Source organism: Equus asinus, chromosome 3, assembly GCF_041296235.1.
Source record: "Equus asinus isolate D_3611 breed Donkey chromosome 3, EquAss-T2T_v2, whole genome shotgun sequence".
Classification (NCBI taxonomy): Eukaryota; Metazoa; Chordata; class Mammalia; order Perissodactyla; family Equidae; genus Equus; species Equus asinus.
This window is the reverse complement of record NC_091792.1, coordinates 161,248,482-161,269,086: the sequence shown is the minus strand read 5'-3', so window position 1 is coordinate 161,269,086 and position 20,605 is coordinate 161,248,482. Positions and strand designations below refer to the sequence as shown.

The following is a 20,605-nucleotide window of genomic DNA, read 5'->3' as shown; positions in this document are numbered from 1 at the left end:
ATTAATTACCCACCAATGAGTAAGTCAGAAAAAAAATAATTTTAAGCATCAGTCCATTTAAAGTATCAGCAGCATGGGTTGTTTTTTTTAAATTATTGGGTTATATGTTTAAATGGCTAAAATACCCACTCACCAATCTCCAGTCTGACGTGGCAGCCATGTGATCTTGACAGCGACACATCCTCACTCACGCCAAAGGCGGACCATGAAATTGGTCCATTCCATGCTACGTGAGGTCCTCCTTGCCGGCCGGCTGCCTGCTGCCTCTGGGCCAGCCGGTCCCGCCACACTGGTCTTTGGAGGAGAGCACCTCCTGCCCAGGGCAGTGAGGCTGGGGGTCTGCTCTCTGCTGTCGTGGGGACGGGCCCTCGGTGCTGTTGGAGCCGTGAGTGCTGTCTTCCTGTAGGTGAAAAGGACAGAGCAGGAAACCCAGGGAATGAAATGTTGGGCGCGTCAGGCACCCCAGGGAGCAGGAAAACTAAATCAGCCGCGTCGGGACCTTGCGCACGGCAGGGCCGGTAAACAACCTTCCTGGTGACGCGCTCCTTCCATCACGCTGAAGGCCAGGCCCGCGCCGGCGCTGGAGCTGGGGGAGGGGTCTGCACACACACTCCGTTCTCTGAGGACTGGGAGGGCGTCTGAGGCTCAGCGGCCGGAGCCCTGCTGCTCAGGGCTATCCCTCTCTCTCCGCCAGCCCTGCAGCACGGCCTCAGCCCAGGCTCTGCCGCCCTACTGCACGTCCACTTGCTTCCCATCTCCCTTCGCCGAACAGCCCTGCTCTCTTCTGAACACCTTCAGGTAGAATTGTCCCTTTGATTCCAAAAACAGCCTTAGAAGGTAGATTATATTATTACTCCAATTTACAGAAGAGAAGACTGGGCAAAGTTGTGTGGGCCTTGGCCTCCTCCCAAGGTTGAACTGCCAAACATGCCGTCCACAGTGTCACACAGTGAGCACCACCCCTCCCCTGTGACCGGGGCTGGTATTCTGGCCACCTGTGCTCTCCCCTGAGCAGGTTGGGCTGAGGGAGGAAAGCGGGTGTTAATTGGGCCCTAGAGGAGCAAGTATCTCCCACATCCCAAGTTAGCTTTCTCTGTGGGTCACGCAGTGAGAGCCGCCTGAGCTGGAGCTGGAGGCCCCTGTAACCAGGAAGCGATTGCACACTCCATTGCACGTGACGTCAGTTTATGTGAAGTGCCGGGGGCCCAGGTGAGGTGTGCATGTAGCCCAAGTGAGACGTGCAGGTGCCCCAGAGGTGAAGTACAGGTGGCCCGGTGAGATGTGCGGTGGCCCAGGTGTGAAGTGCAGGTGGCCTGGGTGAGACGTGCGGGTGGCCCAGGTGTGAAGTGCAGGTGGCCCGGGTGAGACGTGCGGGTGGCCCAGGTGTGAAGTGCAGGTGGCCCGGGTGAGATGTGCGTGTGCCCCAGGTGTGAAGTGCAGGTGGCCCAGGTGTGAAGTACAGGTGGCCTGGGTGAGAATGTGGCCTGCTCCCTGTGCACCTACTCACACTGGCCACTCCCTGTCCTGTGGCACTGGGTCCAAGCCTCTACTGAGGCCGCGTCTCACACTGAATCCTGCGGCAAGCCCCAGTTTGGCCCCCCAGGAGGCGAGGGCTGTCCCTCAGGGCCACAGCATAGACTCAGGCCACTGTCCTATGATGTTGACAAATGTACCCTTACGTGTCTGTCTGGCTGCAGCAGACTCAGCAACGCTTTTGGCCCCAGCCTCACCCTGGAAATGGACCTCCAGGCATCTCTTGACCCACGGAGGCAGCCACCTCTCACACGCCCAGCAGGCTGGACGCTGCGCTCGTGCAGCTTCCATGGCGACGCCTTTTGAGATGCTGCCTCCTGCTGCCCATTTAGAGGAGATGAGAAAGGGAAGTCGTTCTGAACATGGTGTTTCGCTTCAGCATCACTCTCAGATTCTCACTCAGCTGCAGACGTGCTTGGCGGCTGTGTCTGCGTCCAGGCAGGCGTCACGGGGTGGGTGGTGCTGTGTGCGGGCCCCTGCTCCCGCCTGCTCGCGTGGTCAGCCGAGCACCGGCCCTCTGCCCTCTGAGGTGCGTCCCACAGCCAGAGATGCACATGAGATATTGGCCTGGCTGGGCAATTTGCAGGGCCTTCCAGGGAGGGTATTAGCATATAAATAGCAGACGCAATGACGACCATCACAGCTGAGCACGTTTAATTTTTAGTTTATAAGATAGAATGGGGTTTTAAATGCATGGCCATCAGCCGCTGAAAGACAAATGCAGTTTGGAGCTCACTTGTCTGACGAGGCCTTACATCATTTTTTTTTTTTAAAAAGGGAAACAGACACATAAAAACTGAACAAAAGTGATTTCTTGGGTGAAAAGTAATTGAGATTGTGCCCCAGTTAATTAGATTGGACAAAATTTATTTAACAGCCCAGCTGTATCTCGGGCACGCGGCTGGCGGGCAGAGCGCTCCTGCGCCAGGCCGCTCTTCTCGTTCCTTCTCGAATAATTAGTAACCTCGCTGCCCTACTTCTGTAAACTGATTGCGTTGTATATTTTAGCCATTTTATTGCTTGTTTAATTATGATCGCCGAGGCTCATTTTTCTAAATCCTTTTAACTGTGGGTGAGAGTCAGTTCGTAGAAAGCCGCGGCAGCCCGCACCTCCCCACGGCTGCACGTCTGGGAGGCTCTCCTCCAGTGCGCCTGGCACTCGCCCGTGGCCTCCACAAAGCGCAGGAGGCGTCCGATTGGCCTCAGGGCTCTGGCTGGCCGCCCGAGGACGTCACCAGATAGGGATGGTGAACGCACACCCTGGAGCAGGCAGCCTGGCTGACCTGAGTCCCCTAGACTGGGGCCGGGTCTGGTTTCTCAAGTGTGTTGTGTGGTGTGTTGTTGCGTTGTGATTGGGAGACCCAGCAAACTGCTCTTAAGAACAGTTCACGAGTCCGACCAGAGTTTGAGGACCACCTGCCTCCTCAGAGCCCTCCTTCACAGGATCCTTGCCTGTCCACACGCCCCTGCTCTGGCCCTCCCACTCCCCGTCAGTGCTGGCTTCTTCCCAATCCGTGGCCTTTGGCTTTGAGAGGAGGTGGCCACCACCACTGCCTCGAACCGCTGGACTGGCCCCTCGATGAGCTCAGATGGATGCTTTCCTGTGGGCCTCGGTTCCCCCCGAGCCATGCAGCTTTTCCGAAGTCTTGGAGAGGGCTGTGCGGCCTGGCTGGAGCTGTTGCTGTTCTTTGAACAGGCATTTGGTGCGTGGCCCTTGAGCAGGTCACACAGGTGTCACGCAGCCGTGACTGTGCTGTGACGTCAGCGTCACTGTCTTCCCTGATGGCCGTGCGCCTGGAGTCAGACATCCGGGGGCCCTACGCGCTCCGGGGATTTCAGACGGCCGAGGCTCCCTCACGTGAGCTGAACTTGAGGATGTTGTTTAGAGTCCCTAGTCCTACGTTGTGCAGTTTGCGTGGGGACCCCAGCCGCTAAAGCTCTGACGCGCAGGTGTGGAGGTGCATGCTGCGTGGCTCTTGCAGAGAGAGCCCCAGGTCATTCCAGCAAAGTTCCGCCTGGAAGACTGGCTGTGGGGACCTCACGCGCAGCTCTGTGGGCCCAGACGGGGTCCCAGGGCGTTGATACAGGACACGTGTCCTCCTAGAGACACGGGCAGCCCCACACGGCCTTATCAGTGCTAATTTAGGGGCAAAGAGGAGCCCAGGCTTCCATATTTAATCACAGGAATAAACAATTTTAGTTGGGGCGGAAGAAGGTATAATTCCTAATAGTTAGCTAAGCAGCTAAATATTTTTTAGGAAATGAAAATTTAATAAAAGTCCCCAGTGAGACTCAAGGGTGTGCGCAATAAGCATAATATTTTATGAAAATGGCCCCATATTTAACCCTGGCACTGTGTGTTACGCGTTGTAGCACCCGGTCCACATCTACCTTTTAGAAAATTAACACATAAATTCTGTTTAGTGTTTGAAGCGCGCTGCACCAGCGGGAACCGTAATGCCCTAAACCTTGGGCTGCTCGCCACCTTTCATAAATTCCTGGGTAGATTCTATACAAAAATAATTTTCAGGTCCGTGGCTCATTGTTATTCAAACGTGATTGATGGTCGTCATTTGCTCGGCTCGGGAGTTAAGTGCCCCTGTCATCACCAAAGAGTATAATTGGAGCGTCTCACAGGTCAGCGGTGGAGACAGGCTTCCCTTTTGATCAGTGTTAGACTGATAACAAAAATTACCGTTTCCCGTGATGAATGTCTCCCGCGCTCCCAGATGCACGGCCGTGGGTTGTACCTAAACAAGTGCATTTGCATCTGATTATGCCTCCAGGCGGCTCCCGGGCCCGCAGGTATGGCCAAATGCGGGCGATGCCCGGCCTGGGGTGCTGCAGGCTCCACACGTGACTGGCAGCTGGGGGGGCTGTGGGTTTGGCGTAGGGCAGGCACGGGACTCCTGCGGTGGGTCACGGAGCGCTGGCGGCCCAGTCCCCCTCCATCCAGGCCGCGATTATGCCCTGAGGTGCTGCTGTCGGGCCGTGTCAGGCGGTTCGGCTTCTCAAAGTCTGCCTCTCACTGCCTGGAAGGGTCCCCTGGGTTGGTGTTTGTCTCACGGGGTTCTCCCTTCTGGATGTTCCCTCCAGGGGGGTTGGAATTGGCTGTGGCAGGTGTTGCTACTCTGGGGGCAGCTGCCCCCTCCTGGCCCGAGAGGCTGGAGGGGAGAGACGGCGCCATCGTTTGGCTGGGTCGCGCCCCCTCTCCCCCCGTGTTCCCAGTGGGATTGGCAGTGGGGCTGGGCTTCTGGGCGCCTTCCTGCTCCGACCCTCTGAGGGAGGACAGGTCCCCCGGTGGGGGGGGGGGCCGCTCCCCCACGCCCTGTCCTGGGGGCGGGTGGGGTCATTGAGAATGTTAGGCGGGGCCTGGGGTGGGGGGAAGCTGAGCTGGCCCTGGGGGGGTTTCTGCAGCAGGCCCGCAGGGCCGGGCCAGCCGCGGTGCCAACCCCTGCTGCGTGTGGCCCTAGCGTGTGGGCGGGAGCATGGCTGTTGGTCACCAGGGCAGCAGCCCCTCCTGCTTTACGGCCTTGGCTCTTCTGGTGGCTCCGGGCTCCCTCCAGCACAGCATGGGCGACCTCACCACACTGACCTGGCCAAGGAGGTGGCCTCGTCCAAAGAAAACTCTTCAGTGGCTTTTTCACAAGTGATTGTTAAAGACAGAATATTCCAGAAGTGCTGTACTTGCACCGGCACAACCGGAGGCCCAAATGGGGAGCTGGCCCGGTGTAAGCTGGATGTGGCCACGCTGTGCCCAGAGGCGGCTCGTGTCCCGCTCCTCGGGGCTTTGGACACGCGTGTGCCCCGTGAGGTGGCAGGGTGATGCCCATGTGTGCACTTCACAGGGCCTCGCCACTGGCAGGTGTCCCTGTTGTGGGTTGAACTGGACCCCAACCGGCCGCTGGCGGAGGGCCACGGGCTGGTGCAGCTTTCAGGACAGGCCTGGACTTGCAGACGATCTTCAATGCATCCGCATGGCTGAGGACCGGACCCCAACCCAGAGAGGGGGCTCCACGGAAGTGGGACGAGGCATCTCGTGCTCTGCCTGCTGTTTTCATACCCGAGTCTTGGGGTGTTTCCATAGACGGCAGCCCCGGGGGACGAGGATGAGGACGAGGACGACGAGGACTTTGTGGAGGTCCCAGAGAAGGAGGGGTACGAGGCCTGCATCCCTGACCACCTGCGGCCCGAGTATGGTGAGTGGCGAGGGGCGGGGCACCTGGAGGGGTCCCACTCAGGACTCTGCCCCTTCAGGCATGACCTCACGTCTGGGTCTAGGGCCCACTCAGTGCACGAGCTGGCCAAGGCGGGTGCCCCTAGCCCAAGCCACGTGGTCCTGCAGTTTGCTGCGTCCCTGCCCAGTGACCCTGCCGAGCTGCTTTCACTGAAAATCGTGCAATTCTCCTCTGATGGCCTGGGTAGGAGGCCCAGGCTCCTGCTGTCCCCCAGCCGGGCAGGCCCTACCCCAGTCCCCGTGGGCGCAGCCAGGACACCCACACAGAGCAGAGGCCTCGGAGGGCCCCTGACTCGATGCACAGTCTCGGGCCCCCCGGGGCAGACAGTGAGCGAGCTCTGCTCCTGCACGCGGGAGGGCGTTGGGGGGGCGTGTGGTTTGGGGTGGGAGGGAGCCGATGGCAGGAGGCCGCTGCTCCACGTTCTCCGGCTCCCCCACCCCTCAGTCACCATTTCTTGGGGTGTCACGAGCAAGGCAGTGTTCCTCCTCACCGTTTGTAGAGTCACAGGCTCGGTGTCGGTTGGAGGCTGTTTATGCCGTGACAGAGAGCCGCGTTGTGCAAACCCGTCTGTGATTGGTCTTTCCCATCTAGAATTTTCTTTTCCAAAAAGCCTCTAAAAGCCATGTTCTGCACCCAGGATTGTGGCCCTCTAGGAAGGAGTGTGTGCCCATGTTAGGGCCCCTCCATGATCCACCTCGGACACACGGGGCGTCACCCCACGTCCGGAGGAAGCAAATAAAAACACGACCCGTGCCTTTGTGGCGAGTGGACAAGCCGATTTAAGTCAGAGTCTGAAAGATGAAATGTAAATTTGTTAAAAGAATTTAGATGGTTAGACAACCCAAGTGCCATTGGGGTGAATTAGTACGATCCCTCACGACTCTCTGTCTGCATGGCCCCTGTTTGCTCCATGCCTGCCATCTGGGTGCCCACGTCCTGCCCTCCAGGGGCCACGGACAGCGGGGACAGCCCATGAGCAGGCTCTCCACCCCCACTCGGCTTCGCTGGCCTTCCTCCTTGGCCTGCCTGTCCTCTCTGCCCGTCCCCCCTCCCTACGCCCTCTGGGCTCTGTTCTTCCAGTTGCCATCGCACTGGAAGTGGTTTTCCCCCACCCCTGGACTACACTGTCACCCCACGTGCCCACGGGGCACCCAGGAGGTGCTTGAGGCCTGCAGGGATAGCCTAGTTGGCCCCAGCCACTTCTCCAAGTTTCCACTGCCCAGGAGCCCGGCTGGGGCCTCTGCCTGAGCTCCTCATCTCTGTGCCGGGCAGTCTTGTCTGCCCAGGCCCCTCCACCTGCGTGTGCCCCTCCTCCTCTGCCCCACCTGGCGCCCAGCAGAGGCCCAGCTGCATGGCCCTGAGGCCCTGGGCCCCTCCTCTGGGGTATGGGAGCCGGCTCTGACCCTCGGTTCGTTGGCTCGCCGCAGGCACTTTGCACATCCTGCTAGTGAGGTTCGCTCTGGCCGCTGGCTTGTGCTTGGTAGTCGGTGATAATAAGCAGGGTGACCTCAGCCACTGTCCCTGAGAACTCAGTCCACGCCTCCTGCACTTTACCACCTGGGCAGCGGGCGCCAGCAGGGAGGGGGCAGAGCTGCCCCACTGCCTGGCCAGGCCCCTCCCAGCAAGGCCTGCATCCCCCACGCACACGGTGCCCTGGTGGGCCTGGCTTGTGGAGGCGCCTCGGGCTCGGGAGCTGTCCTGCTGCTCGTCCTCCACTTCCCTCTGGACGGCTCTTGACCTCCTACCCTAGACGTGGTGACAGCTGGCGGGGGTCTGGGCCAGGTGCTGTTGGTTTGTCTTCTCTAGACAGAGTCCAGTCGCAAAGGTGGGTGGCAGAGATCATGGCAGCGCAGGACCGAGGCCTCCGCCACTGCCCAGCCAGCCTGGCCGAGGGCCGCTGGGTGCAGAGGAGGGTCCCGGCGCCGGGTGAGAGCGGAAGATGGGGAGGGAGGGAGGCGGACTGGTCTCCAGGCCGGGCCTCTGCTCCAGGGTCAGGCTTCACCCCCAGCGGGGCGGCCCGGCCTCATCCCGCCTCGCACAGAGCGAGCTCTGGAGGTGTGCGCGCGCGCGGATGGCGCGTGAGCCAGTTGACGAGGCCAGTTCATCTCCCGTCTCCGTCGTTGCCGTGGAACGTGTCGGGTTCGCAGTGGATTCCCTCTAAATCCACACCGCGCGGGAGCCGGCGCTCGCTCCTCGTTTCTTTCTCTGAATTTTCACTGAGGAGCTTTTATCTTCCCCTTAATCCTGGCACTTCTGTCAGGACATAATCTCTTTCTCAAATTTACATTTTAATTACAAGGCCAGCTGCGCAGGGTGGAATCAATAATGTCAGGCGCGCAGCCCACCTTCACGGGAGCTCCGGCCGCCCCGTTTCCGCGATCGATGACTCGCTCTCCCGCCCGCGGCTGCCGTGGCACTGCAGGCAAATGGGTGCCCCTCCGTCAATTTAAACAAAAAGGGGGTTTGGGCATTTTTATGATTCTTTCCAAAAGCAACCGTGGGAGTAGTTCTGAGCCCAGATCCTGTACTTTGTGCGACGTCCGCGGCTGGGAGGGTGCGGCTGGTGGTGTTTAGCCGCGACTCGTGGCCTCTGTCTGCCCAGGAGTCACCCTCGTCCCTGCAGGTGCGCTCGGGCAGGGGCCATCTGCTCTCTGGGATTTTGCTCTGAAAGTACGTCAGCGAGATTGACTTTCTACAACAGTGTGAAATGGCAGTGCGTTTAGTGCCCTGAGTATTCACCCTGCTTGAACACGCTCACCCATCTTTTTAATGGTTTAAAACAACAAATCAATGAAAAATATATTTCATTCTTGTAACTCTGAGGAGTTCTCATATTGATCTTTCGGCTGTGATTGTATCCATCTGGACGCCACAGCGTCGACCATCAGTCTGGCCTCCCCTCGCCATGCGGGTGGCACACTCGCAGGTGCATGCATGTGGGGCTGACCGCGTGACCCACGTGGGGGCGTTGGAAGTTTTTATGAGCTGGGCTGGAAGCTGTGTCCACGACGGAGCCGGGTCGGGGCCCTAGCCACCTTCCCAGTGCACCCGAGCTCGGCCTCAGAGCTCATGGTGCTTCCAGGTGGCCAAGGGTGGACCTGGTCACTCTGCGTGGCTCTGTCCTGTGTCCTCTACTCTCAGCCACAGGAACCCGAGAAGTCAGGGGTAGCCCCTACTCGCACGGTGGCACGCCAGGCTCGAAGGGCGTCTAGAGGGTGTTTTCGGGTAAGAGCCAGAGTGTAAACTCGAGAGCCCGTGGCAGCAGCCACCTCTATGGTCTCTGTGGAGCAGCTGCAGACGGCACCAGGCAGACAAGCGTGGCCCTGCACCAAGAAACTGGGCACAAAAATGGGCAGTGGGCCAGGCTGCCGACCCTAGGGCAGCAGTGAAGACGGGCGTGGCCTTTTCCGGGTTGTGGCAGGCTGACCCCTGCTGCAGGAGCCGCCCAGGGGACGGGGCACTGCCGGCACAGCCACAGCAGGCCCGGCTCCTTCCCCACCCCTCCTCCTTCCCCAGGGCGCCCTGCTCCCGAGTGGGCGGGCAGCACTCCTCTTGGTGTCCGGGTCTCAGTGTTGTGTCATCTCCCTTCTGATTTTCCTCGTTCAACCCAGGAGCACTCGTGAGTCTGTGCAGGTGGAGGGTGGAGAGGCGCGTGCTCAGGAAGAACGTGGGACTGTGTGTGCGTGATGGGCTTCCTGTCTGTCTCTGTTTCCAACGTCTGGCTCCTTCTGATGGTCACTCGGTGGCCCAAGGACACAGTCTGGGCGGCGCCTGTCCTTCAGAAATGCCTCAGTCTCCTCGAGATCCCCAGCCCAGCTCTCTGACCGCCACCTGGGGAGGGTCCGTGGAGCTGCCTCAGTGCGGGCTCTGGAGCTGCTCGCGGGGTGCAGATCCCTTCCTGTTGGTGACGCCTTCACATGTTCCTTCTTTTCTGTCCCTTTTTCACTTCAGATCCGGTTTTTCTGGTATCAACTGTTATATCATCTTCTCTGGGTGCCTGTTTGCGTAGTGGTTTTCATCTCTTTAGTTTCAGCTTTTTGTACCTGTTCGTTTTAAGTGGGTCTCTTACAGAAAGGAAATTACTAAATATGTGGAAACTAGTCAGAGTTTGTCTCGACTGATCTTAGCCCGTTTCTCTCACTGCTACTCTGTTTTCAGCTGCAGTCGGCCGGCCCACCTGTGCCTGCTTTGACCACACTTTCTCTCTGATTGTTGATTGTTGCTGTCATTTTGTTTTTTTCCTTTTCCCCACCTTTTATTTGCTGGATTAACTTTTCTTCTGCTAGTTTTGAAACTATTCATTAAGTATAAATAAAGTAGTAAGAATGTTTATTTTTCTGAGGGTTCTCCCTAACTTTTTAAGGAGTCACACTTCTATGGACCATTCCCTGTTTATTTCCCTGGTTCATCAGTGTCTACACTGTCCCCTGCAGACTCGTGACGTGGGGCCCTTTCCCTCTAGTCTCCGCCATCCCCAGCACGTCGGACCATCCAGACACCAGCTTGGTTCTGGATGTTGTGAGACTCCAGCTGGGAGGAGGGAGCAGCAGTGAATCTTACGAAGTCCTTTGTCGCATTTACTGGGCCCCGCCCTCCTGACTTATTTTTCTTTTGGCGGATTGATTACTTGCTCTAAGAGTATTTTCGAAACAGACGTGCATGCGGTCCCGTGTGGGTCTCGTGTGTGAGGGGTCCTTATCCTCTCGTGCACGCGCTCGCCTGTCCCTCCATCCCTCCGCAAGCTGCAGCCTCCCCTCTTGCCCGCCGCCTTCCTTAGAAGAAACACCGTCTTGGCCCTCTTCCTCAGCTCTGCTTGTGCCTCCGGCATCTCCCTCAGCTCTTGGGGAGCGTGCCGTGCGCCTGTTGGGCTTCTGTCCTCGTCTCCCAGGATGTGTCGCTCTGTTTATTCTCTCTCTCATGGCCGCGTGCTCTCGCATCTCGGCTTCCCTGTCAGTTCACAGCCCTCGAGGTGCTAGCCGCCTTCAACCAGTTGGGCATCTGGGAAGCAAGCCATGCCCTCCGGGAGGAGCACCTCTGGTGTCCTAGCCCACAGCCTGCCCGTGCCACATCTGCAGCCTTGGGACACCGGCTCGGACAGCGGCCGGAGAGCGCAGCCTGTGCGCCCAGCTGAGAGGGGCCAGCAGGGATCGGAGGGCCCCAAGGTGGGCAGCCTGAGAGCTGACCAGGGTCCTTGCCTCGGCACAGGCAGGCCAGCGGGGCCGGGGAGCCGGGTGAGTGGGCTCCGATAGTGTTGGGAATCTGCCTTCACCCTACCCTGGGGACCCAGAAATGGCTGCTGGCCTGCAGAGGTCAGTGGCCTGGTGGCGCCGTCTCCGGCCATCTCCTGTGGGGGCGTCAGTGAGGTGCCGGCATCGTGACCTGGGCTGTCTGGTGGCAGGGCAGGCGCTCTGTGGAGTGTGGCTGTGGGCTGTTGGAAGACCTGGTGCTAACCCACCTGGGCCGCATCCTAACCACGAGGTCACTGCTGTGCCGTCACCAGGGGGTGGGAGCACAGTGCCCCAAGGGATCTCTCAGGGTCGTGGGGACTGTGGCCAGGAGCACACATCTCTGTTCTAGGGCTAGAGAAGGACCCAGCAGCGCGGGACTTGGAAGCGAGGAAGAGGACGAGGAGGGATGAGGAAGCGTGCGACCCCACCTCTGCTGCCGCCCAGCTGCATCATCTCCAGGGCCGCTTGCCCTCGTCCCTGCCCCCAAGCCCCAGGTGACTCCCGGACGCCCTGCCTCTGCCCAGAGCTCTGGCCTGCTTCCTCTGGCTGCCTGGGGCGCTTTGGCTCCTTGAAGGCAGCCCGGGTGCACAGCCCTGGCCAGGCGAGCACCTGCTGGTGTCTATCTAGGGTGAGGGCCGTGGGGGCCATGGGGGCTCAGAGCTCTGGCGCATTAGCCAGGGCACAGGAGGGGCCCGAGGCTCTGGGGTCTGAGGGGCAGATGTCAGGGCACCCCCAGGCCCAGGGTGAGCACCACAGATCCGAGGCCAGGTCCCTGCATGGCCATCTGGGGACAACCGGAGCCAGGGGCCAGGTTTCTTGCAGGGCCTCAGCGGCTGCCCTGGAGCCCAGGCTTAAGGGGGCAGAGGTCATTGCTTGAGTGTGCTGACCCCAGGGCTCTAGGTCTGTGCTCGGGGAGTGTGGAGAGCGAGAGGGAGAGGCAGTAGCTGTGGCCGGCTCCAGGCGTGCTTGGTCAGTGCGTCCTGCTCTATTCTTGTGGCCTCTTCAGGACACCACTGGGACCAGAGGAGGCTGCGAAGCTGGCGGCAGAGCGGGCCCGGGCACCTGTTGTGCCCTTTGGGGTGGACCTGTGCTACTGGGGCCAGGAGCAGCCGACGGCTGGCAAGATCTTCAAGTGAGTGCAGACGAGCCTGTGGTTCTCTGGGCCGCCTGGTGGGGGTTGCCTCCCCACCTGATGGACACGGGCGCGTGGCCCGGCCTGCTGCACAGTGCTGCCAGGTTCAGGGGGGCACGAGGGGGCGCCCCCTACATCGAGCTGATGGCAATGCGCAGGCTCTCGTAGGCACGGTGCGCGGCCATGGAACTGTGCCCACAGGCGTTTGGACTTCTCTGAACCTCCCTGAACCTCCCTGGGGAGACGTCCACGTCGTCCTCCCCGAGGGTCAGGCATCCTGACCAGGAAGGGTTGGCTGCCAGGGCCAGGGCCCTCCCGGCCCTTCATGTCCTTTGGTGCCTCTGCCCAGGCCCCATCCCACTGCCCTCTGGTCCTCTGACTCAGGCCTCCGTGTGGGCCGGGCCTGACACTCTGCCGCGAGTCTCTGGGTGACCACCCACCTCACTGCAGTGGCCCTGCTTTCTCTCTGTGGAGCCGCGGACGAGGGGCACGATCCGGCCACCTGCCCCCCGTCATCAGGGTGCCCGCCCTGCTCCAGCCCTGTGTCCTGCCAGGCCCAGCTGGCCGGTGGGCACGGCCTCCCGTGTCTGTCCTGTGGGACCCGAAACTGGCTCCGGGAGTCTTGGGATCTGCCTTCCTCGGTGCCTGCCCGGGCCTTGTGATGGGCTGCCAGGCGTGTCCCTGCAGGCGGCTCTGAGCGTCTCTGGTTTGCATCGCAGATCTGACTCTGAGCATCGCTTCTGGAAGCCCAGCGAGGTGGAGGAGGAGGTGGACAACGCCGACGTCTCGGAGACGCTCCGGAGCCGCCGCATCACCTTCGCGGGGCGATTTGAGCCGGTGCAGCACCGGTGCCGCGCCCCGAGGCCCGACGGCCGGCTCTGCGAGCGCCAGGACCGGCTGAAGGTGAGGCGGTGGCCGTGGCTGGTGAGGCCCGTGGGCATGCAGGGGCGGCTGCCTCGGGCCGGCTGGGCCAGGACAGCGCAGCCGGAGGGAAGTGCCTGGGCTGGGGCCCCCTCCCCGGGGAGGGCTGGTCTGTGGCTGGCAGGGATCACGTAGCCACTGAATCGTGCTGGGGCCTCCTGTCCGGGCGAGGGCCTGGCGTCTGGGCACAGGACCCTGTATGCTCTCAGGGCCAGGACACTCGCTCCTGCCTTTCCTCCCTCCACAGCGTCTCCTGAGCCCACTCCGCTGGGCCTGGGCGTCACAGGGGCCTCCTGGTGCACGGGGGCTGGGGCAGAGGGAGGTCCTTCAGCCAGGCTGACTCAGGTCCCAGACTCCACTCCACGCCTGGCTCTGTCCTGGCAGTGTCCGGAGCGCCCCTCCTTTGAGGGATGTGAGATCAAAGGGTGGTGTGGGCCAGCCTCCCCGAGAGCAGAGATGGCGTGGCCCCCTCCCACCATCAGAGCCCCCCGTCTTTGTGTAGTGCCCTTTCCACGGGAAGATCATCCCGAGAGACAATGCGGGACGGCCCCTCAACCCAGAGGACAGGGCCCGGGAGCAGAGGCAGCAGCTGCAGAGGACGGCAGGACGCTCAGGTAGGTCTGGGGGCCGGGGGGCCAGCACTGCATTGGGGGACAGCCCTGGACCACAGCGGCCACCAGGGTGGCCGTGGTGTCTGTGTGGTCACCTGTGGCCTCCAGCTGGTCATAGCGAGCAGCAGTGCACCAGGGGATGCGCTGTCCCGGGGCCTGTAGGATGCTCAGCCTTCCACTGGGGCCAGGTTTCCCCGTGGCTCCTGACGGGAGACGTGGGCACTGCCACAGTTTAAGCTGCCTTGTTGTCGTTTGTCTGCATGTTTGGGTTCTGGGGTCTTGGATGTATTTTTAAGTAGAGGAAGGAGTGGAGGGGAGGTGAGCTGGACCCTGTGCCACTTAGAGGGGCTGGTGCAGTCCTCCTCATGTTACCCTGCTCCCGCCCAGTCCCCTGCCCTGTGAGCTCTTGTGTGGGCGCAATTGCTCCACACCTCCTCCCCCACGGCAGGCAGGAGGCGGTGTGTGCACGTATGCGTGCTGTGTGTATGTGGCGTGTGCGTTGTGTGTTAAACGTGCGTGTGCACCTCTGGGCAGGAGGCGAGGGTGCTGCCCACGGTCCAGGCAGGCCCAACTGAGCCTCTGGACCTCTGGCTTTGGGGACCCAGGTCTCCACAGAGCGCTCTTTCGGGGTCCTCCTCAGGGCTCCCAAGTTTCAGACCAAATAGACCATGGGCTTCAGCCACCTGGACTTTGTTCTCGTGACAGTTCGGGGAATGTGTCTCCTCCCGGTACGCATGTCTGTGCTGTGTGCTGCACTCAGGCTGGCAGCTGCCCGGTCTCCAGAGCGCCCTGAGCAGGAGGGCTGGGCTGTGACACACACAAGTGGCGTCATGGGCAGGGCTGCTTGTCAGCACGCTCAGGGTGGGGGCATCGAGGCAGCCCTCGTCGGGCTCGACGTCTCAGGGTCTGTCGCGCCTGGCTGAGGTCTCGTGGCGCTGGCCGCCTCGGGCCCCTCTCCTGAGAAGAGCTGCGCCCGCAGCCCGGAGCCCCAACGAAGGCGGAGGTGTCCGTGGGGGCAGCACTGGCGTGCACGTGAGGGTCCCAGCCGCTGCGTGTGTCATCAGTGGGGTTTTCCCCTTTGTCATAAGAGACAAATATTAGATCTTAGCCTGACACGCAGGGTCGGCGCCCAGGCCCTCACCCTGGAGGCCTTGGGGAGGGGCCCCTGACCCGCTAATCCGCGGGGCGAGCCCTTCCCTGGTGGCTCACACTCAGGAGCAAATTAAGTGGCTATTTTTTGTGTCAGCCTGAAGAGTATCTGGCTCTCCAGCCTCGGCGGCTTGTTAACAACAGGTACCGGCTGCGGCCGCGGGCCGGGCTGGCCAGTCAGATGTGAAATAGCGTCTCTTTACTAACGACAGTATCGATCCCGCCTCCCTCGCACGCAGGCCAATTTTCTCTTCCCTGGCGCTCACCTCGGTGACAATGCACGCGGAGCTCCGGGCCCGTCAGCACGCAGGAAGGCCGCACGCCCCGGCATCTATCGATTTTTTTCAAAGGCTTTTAAATTGCTCCTTCATTTTCCTGAGATGCTCATTCCATCTCCACTGGGTGCCGGCGTTTTTCCGTTGTGTTTAAACAATTGCTCCATTCACTGGGATCCCAAACTGTGACGCCTTCTTATTACTGGGAGATAAACTGTTTAGACAGTTTTCCTTAATCTTGGATTAATCGTTCTTCTATCTGAATTGTGCAGCCCCGTATTCCTTCACTTCAAAAAATCAGCTTGGGGTGGCCTCGCCATCTGTCTGTCTGGGGCGCGTGGCTCCTGCCCTCACTGTATGGGCCCTCTGCCCCCGGCCTGTGGGCTTCCTGTCTGTGTGGTGGGTGCCATTGGTGTGACGCCTGTCCAGCAGCCTTCTGCAAGCCTGGGTCGGTGTCCGTAGGTCTGGGCGCAGGGAGATGCTGTGCTGTCACATCCCTGACCTCGGTGGCCTTCCTGAGATGGCCGGGCTGGACCAACACCGTGTCTCATGGACCCCTGCTCAGCCTTTTGGAGGCAGAGCAGTGCCGGCCAGGGATGCAGAAGCAGACCCTGAGACAGCAAGGAGCTGCCAGGGCAGGGTTGGAACCCCGGGCCTGTGCCCCCTAGGCCGGGAGCCCCCCTGCCACCCCGTTTAGACAGTTAATGCCTTGTCGGTCCTGGCAGATGAGCACACTGGCCTGGCTGTGCTGCACCCCGGGGCTGGCGAGGCCAGGCTCTGCGGGGCTGGGTGATATTTCCCCTCAGAGCACGGTCTCTAGCTGCCCCACAGGGCCGGGGCTGTGACGGCCAGGAAGAGCAGGGTGTGCTGATGCCCTCATTGCTGAGGCCTGTGGCCAAGTGGTCTTTGGACCAACAAAAAGGAAAGCCCGGCCACCCTGCCCCTCAGCCGTGGCTGCCTCTGCTGCACAACCTCCAGCCCGCAGTCGGGTCTGGTGGCCACGATTGGGGTTCTGGCGGGACACAGTCCAGCTGGGAGGCTGGGAAGCAGCCTGTGGGTGTCACCGTCCCCCAGCCACCCCCCTTGGCTGCCTTCCTGCCTGAGAGGTCAGTGGATGCACAGGAATGGCCTCCGGGCTCCCCCCGGCTCCTCCCCGGCCTGTGAGGGCACGGGCGGGCAGGTGGGGAGGAGCTCAGCCCTGCCCTCAGCCAGCGTCAGGGAGGGCCGGGGCTCAGGCGAGAGGCGCCCTGACTGTACAGGGTTTCCTGAGGTCTGGGGTCTGTCTGCAGACTGGCAGGACCTGGAGTTTATGAGGGACGTGGAGGCGGCCACGGGTGTGGACCTCGGCGCATCCAGGGCCAGCGGGAGAGGCAAAGGCAAGAGGAAGAAGCACCCTGGCCTCACCGACCTGAAGCGGCAGGCTGACACCGCCCGTGCGCGCATCTCCAAGAAAGTCTTCGCCAAGTAAGGGCCCCTTGCCGAGTGCCCCCCAGCCCCTGGATTCGGGGTGCTGGGTGGGAGTCGGCCGTGCTCCGAGGCGTTCTCTGGCTCCCCTTCTGCCGCACGTTTCTCCCGGTGATCACTGGGCCGTCAGGACAGATGCTCCCAGCCAGCTGTAGGCCCGTCAGGAGCCAGGAGCCGTCCCCCAGGGGGACAGAAGGACGCCTTCCCATGTAGGCTCCCCTGGCCAGCCAGTGTGCACTCACGGCCCAGTGGTCGGAGGAGAGCCAGCCCCAAGTCTCTCCCTTCCCTGGCTGACCCAGAAGGGCTGGGTGCTGGCCAGGCTGGCCCCTCGTGGTTAGTGCCCAGAGGTGTCCACATGGTGACCTCAGCAAGGGCAGTTATGTCTGATGCTGCAGGGCAGGGGTTGCAGCCCCAGCCACGCTCAGCCGGTGCCACCAGGGGCAGGTGTGCCTTGTGCTGCTCCAAGCCTGGCTCTGGGGGTTACGGGTCGGCTGGATCTTCCCGGACCAGCCTGGCCCGTGGGAACTCGGCAGGCCAGAGCAGAGAGGCCACCAGCCCAGCATCCCCACTGCCTGTCCACCGGGGTCGGCCAGAGGTGCCTGCCGCGTTCACGGTGTGGCTAGAGGTGGGTAGGCCGCCTGCTTAGAAACCACACAGCCACGGTCTCCCTCCTCAGGTTCGTGCCCTGACCCTGTGGGCACTGGCTCCTTAGGCTGGCTCCTGAGGCAGCTTTCCCGCCAGGACCCCGGAGGGCACTCAGCTCAGCTCACCCGGCAGACGAGGCCCCTCCTGCCCTCCTGGCCACGTCACTGCCGTGTGCCCAGCCTGAGTGGGGCTGGACAGGAGGGCAGATCCCTTGGCACCTACATGGGGCCCCACAGCCCATGGACCAGCCCCTCACTGCTGGCCTGCCCTGTCTATCAGTGTCCAGAGGAGGGCCCGGCCCAGCCCAGCATAGAGCTGGTTTTCTGGGATCAGCCAAGGAAGGGCCCGCTGGGTGCTAACGCCCAGAGGAATGTCACCAAGCGGCCTCCACTTTTCCTCCACGGGGCCCAAAGTCTGGCTGCTCGCTGCAGCGTGTGGCTGGGGCTCTCCCTGCAGGAGGGCCACAGTGACCGACCCCTCACAGGGCGGTCGAGCCCCAGAGCAACGCCCAGCGGTCCATGGCGCTCCAGGACAAGGGGCATCCCTGCTTCGTGGCTTCAGCAGCTTCCTCCCGGGCACAGGGACCTGCTGGGTCCAGGTGCCCTCAAGCAGCCGAGCTAGGCGGTGAGATGCACTGGAGCTGCTCGTGCGTGTCTTCTTGCTGCATGTTCCCAGTATTTGCCCCGACCTGGCAGCAGCGCTCTGTGTGCAGCTGGGCAAGAGCTGGGCCGAGTCTGAATCGGTGCTTCCTAACTGCGTTTGCCTGCACGCCACCCCCCGCCTGGTCGCTGGGCAGGCTGGGCCCTCATTCTGGGGTACAACCTGATGCTGGCAGGACTGGGGGTCCTAGGACTGCCTGCAGGACTCAGGGAGGCGATGGGAGAAGCCCAGGGCATGGCCAAGCCCACCTTCAGGGGCAGAGCCGTCCACTGTGGTTTCTGGCTCTGGATGGGTAGACTCTGGCCGACTACAAGCTGTGTCGCCCACCCCAGGACGGGTACTAGATCCACACCAGGCCGTGTTCGGGAGCCCGGCCCTGCCCAGCGCCTCCCTGATCGTGTCTTGCTTTGCTTTCCCCACAGGGCAGCCGTGCAGAGGGTGGTGACGGCCATGAACCAGATGGATCAGAAGAAGCACGAGAAGTTTGCAAACCAGTTTAACTATGCACTGAATTAGAGGGCTGGGCCAGGTGTGCTGTGGGCCCCTCTGGTCGTCCCCTTCTCGTCTCCCTCCACCAGCGCACTAGGATGGGAGAGCAGACGCAGGTGTAGGCAGTAACCATGGCCACCATGGTTGCTTATATTTAATTCAAGGAAATGGTGCATATTCTAATTAAAATTCCCCAGAGGTATGGACTCTCCTTGCTGGGGCTGGCCATTGTCATCTAGGGTACAGGTCTGGCCTGCCTCAGAGGCCCTTGGAGCCTGGGTGTTGAATGGGGCAGGCGTGTCCACAGTGGGGTGTCTGTGTGTTTTGTGACGTGGTTCAGAGTCGAGGGAATGTATACACGGCTCAGCACTTGGAACGTGTGTGTGGCCCCCACACCCTATTTTCTGCCTCCTCCCCAGGGGCAGCCACTCGAGGAGCTTGAGGACACCCACATGTTTCTGTACTTCCTGTTTTTAACCCAAACACAAAGGGAAGTGGACCCCCCACACTGTCGCGCCTGCATTTCCAGCTCCTGGAACATGTTGGTGACGAGAGCATGTCCGACGGCAGAGAAGGCCCTTGCTCTGCGTTTTCCACTCACTTTATTGAGATGTAACTGAGCACGTGACAGCCGCCTGCTTTAGGCGTCCAGCCCGCGGGCATTGGTGCGTTCGCAGTGCCGTGCGCCCCCATGGCTGTCCGGTCTAGAACCTGTCATCACCCCCCCCGCCCCGCAGTCTCCCCCTGGCCTCCAGGTCTACCGTGTCTTTCTGGACGTTTTGTATGGATGGAATCATGACAGCACGTGGCCTTTTGTGTCTGGCTTCTTTCACTCAGCACAGTGTTTCCAAGGTTCGTTTGTGCTGGAGAATGTGCCAGAACTTCCTTCCTCGTTGCCCAACAAGACTCCATGTGTGGACATCCCACTCTTGATCTGTAGATGTGGACATTTGGGTTGTTTGCACTCTTGACTATCATGAGGAAGGTTGCTACGAACGCTTGCATCCAAGTCTTTGTGTGGACGTATGTTTTTATCTCTAGGAGTGGAATTCCTGGGTCGTGTGGTAATGCTGCGTTTACCCTTCTGAGGAGCTGTGGATCTGTCTCCCACAGTGGCCTTACCACCTTATGTTCCCACCAGCTGTGCCTGGGGTTCCAGTCTCCATGTTCTTGCCAACACTTGTTACTACCTTTTTTTTGGTGAGGAAAATTGTCACTGAGCTAGCATCTGTACCAATCTTCCTCTATCTTATGTGGGATGCCTCCACAGCTTGGCTTGACAAGTGGTGCTAGGTCCACGCCTGGGATCTGAACCTGTGAACCCCGGGCTGCCAAAGTGGAGCACACAACCTTAACTACTATGCCACAGGGCCGGCCCCTGTTACTATCTTTTTAATTTCAGCCATCCTAATGGGTGTGAAGTGGCCTCATTGTGGTTTTGATTTGCATTTTCCTAATGACTAATGATATCGAGAATCTTTTCATGTACTTATTGACCATGTGTATGTCTTTGGGAAAATATCAATTCAGATCTTTTGCCCATTTTTAATTGAATTGTTTGTTTTGAGTTGTAAGAGTTCTTTATGTGTTCTGGATACTAGGCCCTTATATGATTTGCAAATATTTTTTCCCATTCTGTCTTTTCACTTTCTTGACAGTGTCCTTGGAAGCACAAAAGTTGTTAATTTTGATGAACTCCAGTATATCTGTTTTTCTTTTGTCCCTTGTGCTTTTCTTGTCTTTTCTAAGCAACCGTTGTCTAACGCAAGGTCATGAAGGGGTACCCCTGTGTTTTCTTCTAAGAGTTGTATAGTTTCAGCTCTTAAATTTAGGTGTTTGATCCATTTGGAGTTAATTTTAGTGTGCGTGTGAGGTAGAGTCCAGCTTCCTCCTTTCATGTGGATGTCGAGCTGTCTCAGGACTCTTTGTTGAACAGATGATTATTTTCCCATTGATTTATTGATCATCAGTTGACCATAAATGTACGAGTTTGTATCTGGTCACTCAGTTGTATCCCCGTGACCTGTATTCCCTTGTGTCAATGCCTCAATTAATGTAGCTTCGCGGTGAGTATCTAAATCTGAAAGTGAGTCCTCCAACTTTGTTCTTTTTCAAGATTGTTTTGCATTTCCACATGAATTTTAAGATCAGCTTATCAATTTATGCAAAAAGGTGGCTTAGACTTTGAGAGGGGCTGTTGGATCTGGAGATCACTTTGGAAAGTGTTGTCATCTTAATATTAAACTGTCTCACTCACGAA

The 20,605-nt window shown here is 59.9% G+C and overlaps 1 protein-coding gene across 3 annotated transcripts in view; it reads left to right on the top strand.

Moving 5' to 3' along the window:
• Nucleotides 1-20,605, top strand: part of UVSSA (UV stimulated scaffold protein A) — a 31,974-nt gene extending 11,369 nt beyond the window's left edge. For all 3 annotated transcript variants that reach the window (XM_070506377.1, XM_014840254.3, XM_044768005.2), the window contains exons 8-14: nt 5,621-5,732; nt 11,349-11,493; nt 12,006-12,131; nt 12,851-13,034; nt 13,555-13,666; nt 16,377-16,551; nt 18,279-20,605. In XM_070506377.1, the coding sequence (XP_070362478.1) occupies nt 5,621-5,732; nt 11,349-11,493; nt 12,006-12,131; nt 12,851-13,034; nt 13,555-13,666; nt 16,377-16,551; nt 18,279-18,372 (948 nt within the window). In that variant the 3' untranslated portion in view covers nt 18,373-20,605. The remainder of the gene's footprint in view (nt 1-5,620; nt 5,733-11,348; nt 11,494-12,005; nt 12,132-12,850; nt 13,035-13,554; nt 13,667-16,376; nt 16,552-18,278) is intronic.